Raw genomic sequence first — 7,314 nt, forward strand, 5'->3', positions numbered from 1 at the left:
AACCTGGTAAATCTCCACTGCACCCTCTCCAAGGCCTTGACAGTTTTCCTAAAGTGTGGTGCCCAGAATTGAACACAATACTCCAGCTGAGGCCTAATCAGTGATTTATAAAAGTTTAGCATAACTTCCTTTCTTTTGTACACTGGCCTCTGTTTATGAAGCCTGGGATCCCATATGCTTTTTTAACAGCCTTCTCGACTTGTCCTGCCACCTTCAAAGATTTGTGTATGTGCACCCCCAGGTGTCTCTGTTCCTGCACCCCCTTTAATATTGGACCATTTAGTTTATTTTGCCTCTCCTCATTCTTCCTACCAAAATGCCTCACTTCACACTTCTCTGCGTTAAATTGCATCTGCCATGTGTCTGCCCATTTCACCATCTGTATACCCATGTCCCGGTCATTAATATATATCTGATGTGAAAAATGAATTTTAGCAGATTGCTGCTGTCTTGAGTGATAGTGCGCACTGCTTCCTTCAATCCCCACGGAGCCAGTGAGCTGCTAATGGCATTGCCTTGCTGTCCCGAAGGCCATGGGCTCATGAGAGAATTGTAGCTTTAAAAAAAAAACACAGGAAAGCTGAAGTACGTTGGGATAGAATCCTAGGCTTGACACAGTTCATCTATCCGCTTTCAGAGAGCCCAAGGGATGGAAAGTGCTCCTGGTTTGTTTTGTGTGACACACAATACGTTGGCTTGTTTGTGAATGTGCTTCTGTCTCTAATCTGATTAGTGGCAAAGTGGAGCTCGCACAGACGCTGAAACAGATCTGACACCGTGAACCCTTCCTATTTCAGTGGCTGTGCCAGTCACATTTACATTCAGAAAGGGGAATGGCAGGTCAGGGAGGTAGCCAAGATCCAGTAAATTGGTTAATTATATTCATGTCATGTCTTGGAAATTATTTCAATCTCAAAACAAATTTATTGCTTGAGCGTAGTTTTTGTGAAAGTAATTTCACTTTTCTACTTGCCCTCCCTTCAATGAGCCTTCTCTGCCCTGATGGCTTGGAAACCAGTTTGTTCATTTTCTGCACCTCTAGGTTCAATCCCAAATGCAGCACTTGTGTGCACAGCGTCTCTCTTACCCTCTTTCCTCCTCCCCTTCCAATTCAGAAGCCAGGTGGGAAGATTTCTGCCAATGCCCTTTGTTGGTAGGAGGTATGAGTGTGGCCTCCCTCCCCCCTCCTCCCTCCCCCCTCCCCCCTCCTCCCTCCCCCCTCCTCCCTCCTCCCTCCTCCCTCCCCCCTCCTCCCTCCCCCCTCCTCCCTCCCCCCTCCTCCCTCCCCCCTCCCCCCTCCCCCCTCCCCCCTCCCCCCTCCCCCCTCCCCCCTCCCCCCTCCCCCCTCCCCCCTCCTCCCTCCCCCCTCCCCCCTCCTCCCTCCCCCCTCCTCCCTCCCCCCTCTCCCCTCTCCCCTCCTCCCTCCCCCCTCTCCCCTCCCAGTACCTTGAAGGTAGCCCCACTACTTATGAGTTTTTATTATTTGTTCTTGGGATGTGGGTGATGCTGGCAAGGCCGGCATTTATTGCCCATCCTTGGGTCCCTGAGAAAGTGGTGGTGGGCCTTCTCCTTTAACTGCTGCAGTCCCTTTGATGGTGCGCCCATTATGGTGCCAGGCAGGGAATTCCGGGATAAGGTAGGATAGTATATGCTTTGGCAGGGAACTTGGAGGTGATGCTATTCCCATGATATTGCTGCTCTTGTCCTTCAGTGATAGAGGTAAGGGGGGGTGGGAGGTGGTGACAAAGCCTTGGCCAGTTACTGCCATGCATCTTGTATATCATTGGCACTGCAGCCTCTGTACCCTGTTGGTGGATATTGAGCCTGAGCCTGAGCCGGAGGCACTGATGCTGGATGGCCGTGAGTTTATTCTCACAGCTGCACCCATCCTGGCAAGTGGAGAGTATTCCATCGTATTCCTGACGAGCCTTGTAGATGGCGGAGAGGCTTTGAGGGGTCAGGAGGTGAGCCAATTGTCAGAGTATCCAACCTCCACACTGCTCTTGTAGTCACAGTGTTGATGTGTCTGGCCCTGTTCAACTTCTGGTTACTAGTGACCCCCACGGTGCTGATGGTTGAGGACTAATGATGCCAAGGAGAGATGGCTGTGCTTTTTTTTTTTGAGATGGTCATTACATGGCACTTGCTGAGATCAGATTATAGTTCTTTGGGTTCACAAACCTGTGCTGTGTCAGAAATATACGTGTAATAATTCTACACTTTAATTCACATGACAATAGTGGAGAGACTGGAGAAGCTGGGATTCTTCTCCTTCGAGCAGGGAAGGTTAAGGGGAGATTTAATAGAGGTGCTTGAAATTATGAGGGGTTTTGATAGTAAATAGGGAGAAACAGTTTCCACTGGCAGGTAACCAGAGGTCAAAGATTTACGATAATTGGCAAAAGAACCAGAGGAGAGATGAGGAGAAATCTTTTTACGCAGCGAGTTGTTCTGATCTGGAATGCGCTGCCTGAAAGGGCGGTGGAAGCAGATTCAATAATAACTTTCAAAAGGGAATTGGATAAATACTAGAAAAGGAAAAATTTGCAGGGCCATGGGGAAAGAGCAGGTGATGTAGGACTAATTGGATAGCTTTTTCAAAGAGCTAGCCCAGGCACGATGGGCCAAATGGCCACCTTCTGTGCTGTAAAATTCTATGAATAAGTAGGGAATAATCTACTTCCTGTGTTGAGATGATACTGGGATATACTCATTGTTCAGATGGACTGGAGTCCTTTTATCTTCAAAGGTTTTACTGGCAAGTTCCAGCAGTTTCAGTACAATCCCCCATGAATAAAAACCAAACACACAGTATCTGGGGGTGAACTGTATATTGACAGTAATTATGAACTTTGCTACTCTTAATGTCAAGATGACAGACACTTCTGATCTATCGCTAAATATAACATGGATCCTTGCCGATAGCAGCTGTCACCTGTTTTTATTTCTCCCTCCCTCTTTTGCTCTTTTTTTTCTTTCACTTTTCTCCCTCTCTCACCCTCCGTCTCCCCTGGCCCTGCCCCCTCCACCTCTCCTCTCCTCCCCTGGCTCTGCCCCCCAGCTCTCCCCTCCGGGAAAGGTGGGTGGGGGGGGCGGCCCCCCGGCTCTCCCCTCCGGGAAAGGTGGGTGGGGGATCGGCGGCCCCGGCTCTCCCCTCCGGGAAAGGTGGGTGTGGGGGAGCGGCCCCCACCTCTTATTAAGCAATTATCTTGGGTCTATGCTGATGGTTTTTTTGTCATTGCATCTGGACTCTGCCTGTGGCCCCTCAGGAAGCGTGTGGGTTTTAAGTCAGTTTGCACGTGCCGTGCCCAATATGGAATTGCTGCCATCTGCTAGGCAGCCAGCTGTCACATACCGTTAGGCTGATATTCAGCAGACGCCATAGTTACACTGCGAGCTTGTCCTGGAGTTTTTCAGTCTCTAAGAATTAGTACAACACCCATTTGAATATAGGCAAGCAATGTCAATTTTTTTTTAACTAGACTTGTTGATTTGAGGGCAGCTTTTGTCAGTGGTGAGAAGCATAGTCAGCCCAGTATGTGGGGACATTAGAGTTGGTAATAGGAATAATTCCTTGTTCCATTGGACACTTCTAACAGTAAACCTGTGAACATTCTTCACAATTGCAGTTGTTGCAGGGATGTTGAAACGTTTTCTCTTACTGAATTACACACCATCAACCTTGCCAGTCAGGTGTGTAAATCACCCGTGTAAATGTGACACCAAATTCAGGGTCAACAGCAGAGGATCAGAAGCTACAATAAACACCGACAACATGTACGGAATAAAAAGCAGTGATGTGTGCGTGATGCACTTTAAATCATAGTGGCCGTAAACTCTGATCCTTCATCGGCTCCATTAACCCAGCATTAGGTTCCTGATCTGCATTTGGGATCAGGTGATAGCTAACCGAATATCACCCTACCTCCTGCACAGCAACATTAAAATTATAAAAGAAATCCTTCGCCCCAGAGATTAGAGCACTCACTCGAACAAACTTCGTTCTCAAACTTTCTTCAGTAGATGTCGTCTCTTAAAAATACCAGGTCTTAAAATATATATCTATCTGAAAAGGGGACCGTTTCTGATTCAGATGAAGCAAATCCAATGGGGTGAGCCCCACGGTGATTGGATTGTGCACAAATTATCATAGAAATGTGGGTGCAGTGAGGAGCCATTTCAGCCCCTTGTGCATGTACCGTTGCTCGCTCCACAGTTAGTCTTTGAAACAGACCTCCACAGTTAGTCTTTGAAACAGAATCTTTTGTAGTGCTTTAACACATCTCTAAGCTCAACATGCTTGACAGACTCTGAAGTGCTTTGTTGTAGTGACAGTTATGGAAGCCACATTTTTGTGTAATTTTGAAATGTCATTTTTATGTAAAGACATCCATCACTGCTTGTATAAAGTAGCCTCATCGTCTGTTAATCTCCAAACTCAGCTGTGACCAACAGTTTTACCTCTATGGCCCAGCCCATGTGGTTTAATAGGTTTTGTTTAATGACCAGGATGTCATTGCACTCTGTGACGGTAGACTGATGGTTGCTGAATCAACATGTATTCACACTTTGCCAAGAGTGAATGCATTTAATATTCCATTGCTGTATTGAGACTAGTGTGTAGGTTACTTGGTGCTTCCTCTAGGAAGCCAGTATTTAAGGCAATGCCTGCAGTATTTCAGTATGTTATCCATTACATCAATTAGGCTGTAATTTAATAAATCATTTTTAATAATGCAGAGAATGAGGTTGCCAGGCTGGATAATCTATCTGGTACAATGTGTGCATGAAATGGTTGTATTTGAAGGGAGTGGACACAGGCAGTCAGTCTAATTCAACAGCCCATTGATCTGTAGAACCCGATTCAGAATTGTTTTGTGGAGCGATGGGAGAGATGAGTTGACTTAGTTGTGTATACGTACTGCCAGTACAAAGCATTTGCTGGTCTTTTGTGGTATTCTGTTCACCAATTAAATTAATTTAGTCAGTGAGTATTCTCAGCTTATGAAGCCATTAATTTTGTTCGTTTTAAAGCTTTTAAAATGCAGAAATCTGTTGAAAGCAGAAAATGTGAGAACAGAGAGCTATGGTGTTCAGGCTACGTGTGTAATTCTGCATGCATTGAATTCCCAGATTCTGTTGTGCTTCTGTGGGGAGGAGAAGTTGAAGCCTACAGGAGAGTTATCCAAGGCCACGCCATTTCACCTGTCCGTGGTTAGCTTGAGAGTGCTCCTGATCGTTGCAGCTCACCCATTATCCCAACTGTGAGCTGCAGGGAGACACAGAAATGGAGCAAGTTGAAAAATAAAAACTATTAAAACGTGAATCTCGTTCTACAAAAAAGACAGCTTTTAAACTTTACCAGTATAAACCCTTGGAACAAAATCATGTTTCCACACTTTTTAACCATTAGATTTAAACGTTTTGTTTCCCAAGTGCTGCAGCCTTTAGTATAATTCTCAAGTCAATCAGCATTCTTATGTGGCAGACTGCATTGCAATCTGATTTCTGTTGCGTGATTTAAACATTATTTTATGTGAACCAAGCCGCAGAACTCCAGATACACAGCCCCTCCCTCTCCTGATGTCTTGTCGATGTGCTTTCCCTGCAGGGCGTTGAGGCACTGTGAACAGCTGATCACACGGTATAACCGAGAAGACAACAAGATTTGCATGTCAAACAGCAATTCCCTGCCACAGTACAGCGCCTCCAGTCATATAGGCAAAGCAGTAGAGGACTGCATGAGAGCAATCTTTGGGGTCCTGCTAAATTTGACCAATGACAATGGTAAGTTTCTAAGTGGAGGGACCTGACCCTGCCACTCAGCTTGAAGTTGAAATAATAAATATAACAATAAATGCTGGGTCTTGAGTGTGTGATCTGTGGTGAGTCGCCCACAGGGCCCAGTGTCTGACTACAGGCTTGTGAAACACTGGGGTCTGAGTAAAATGGAATGGGTACAACATTAAAGTAGGGATGGCCTCCAGGGGGAAGCTCCACCTTCAACTTGTTATTTTAAATCCTTTTCCAAGAGTTCTTTGAGGAAAGTATTCTCCCTGTGCTCCATTGGACCAGTGCCTGAGTGCCTTAAGTTGAGAATGTGATGAGTTGAAAGTAATTGTGAAATATCAATCAGCAGTGTCACTTTTTAAACTGTGCCAGCTGTTCAATCATTAACTCAATTTTTAACGAGAAATAAATGCACTCCCTACCTCAGCGGATCTGCCATCTTGAGTGGAGCCAGGTAGATATGGCCTTGCATAATGGCATCGTGTGTTACCTCCACCAGAGATTCACCCCGCTGTTTATAAATATCATCCATTTTAAAATAGCTTCGCCAGAGTGTCTGGTTCTGTTTGTCCTGCAGTTTCAAGTTAGTCCCCACACATTTCCTCGCTCGATTGGTGTTCAAGTTGCTTCCATTGAAAGAACACCATAAATAAAGGTTGCAGTGAGCACACAAGACTGGTTCCTGGCAATCTATGATTGCAGGGATTAGACAACAGGGTTTAACTGTTAGTGATTTTAACATTGCCATTTTATTTCAATAAAACCTCCTTTCTTCCATCCCCCCCTTCCCACAAACTTCGAGTTGCTCACTTATTTTTTGTTGGGGACTTCAAAATGTCTGACAATTGAAATTGCTTCGACAAATCATGAAAGATGATGAGTGGTGCCGGAATTTAACTAATATAAAATGGTCTGGCCTTTAGTGAGGGAGAGGGAGAGAATTCTAAAGTAATCACTGATGTTTAGTGTGATAGTCTGCAGTTTATTACAAGGTAATAAGTTGAGCATGTATTATATGACTGAATGCTTAGACGAGGCAGTGAGTAAAGATATTGTATTTGGCCCTGCTGATGTTTGTGGGCAGCCCAATGTAAACCTGCCTAAATTTGGTTCTCAATTTCTCCGACCCTGCAGCGTGAAATGATGCATGTTATTTCTCTTGTTTTACTCAAGAACTATTGATTGGTAACGAAAGGCAGACATTGCTTAATTATGAGCCTATCGGGGCCTTTTATCATCTGCTCTAGCTTTTACAACATTTTTTTTTATTTTACTAGATATTTTGATCTGGTTTATTTTCTTACGGGGTAGTTTTAAGTCGCAGAGGCAGTTCATGATTACATTTTGAGGGAACATCGCTCTCTCGTGCCCTCTGCAACTCTGTTTTTCTTCTCCTTTCTGTTCTCTCTAGGCTATGAGTGTCCTGCACGGCAATAACCTTCTCTACCATCCTTCAGGCACCTCTTAGCAGCTACCCGTGTTGCCTCTCCCTTGCTGTGATGAGCTGTAGGCTTACACTGGCAA

General features: G+C 45.2%; 1 protein-coding gene across 1 annotated transcript in view; it reads left to right on the forward strand.

Moving 5' to 3' along the window:
- Positions 1-7,314, forward strand: part of LOC137303997 (wings apart-like protein homolog) — a 133,298-nt gene that overhangs the window by 101,279 nt on the left and 24,705 nt on the right. The window contains exon 13 of the mRNA XM_067972385.1: positions 5,612-5,787. Coding sequence (XP_067828486.1) covers positions 5,612-5,787 — 176 coding nt within the window. The remainder of the gene's footprint in view (positions 1-5,611; positions 5,788-7,314) is intronic.

This window comes from Heptranchias perlo, chromosome 36 (assembly GCF_035084215.1).
Source record: "Heptranchias perlo isolate sHepPer1 chromosome 36, sHepPer1.hap1, whole genome shotgun sequence".
In the NCBI taxonomy this organism is placed as follows: domain Eukaryota; kingdom Metazoa; phylum Chordata; class Chondrichthyes; order Hexanchiformes; family Hexanchidae; genus Heptranchias; species Heptranchias perlo.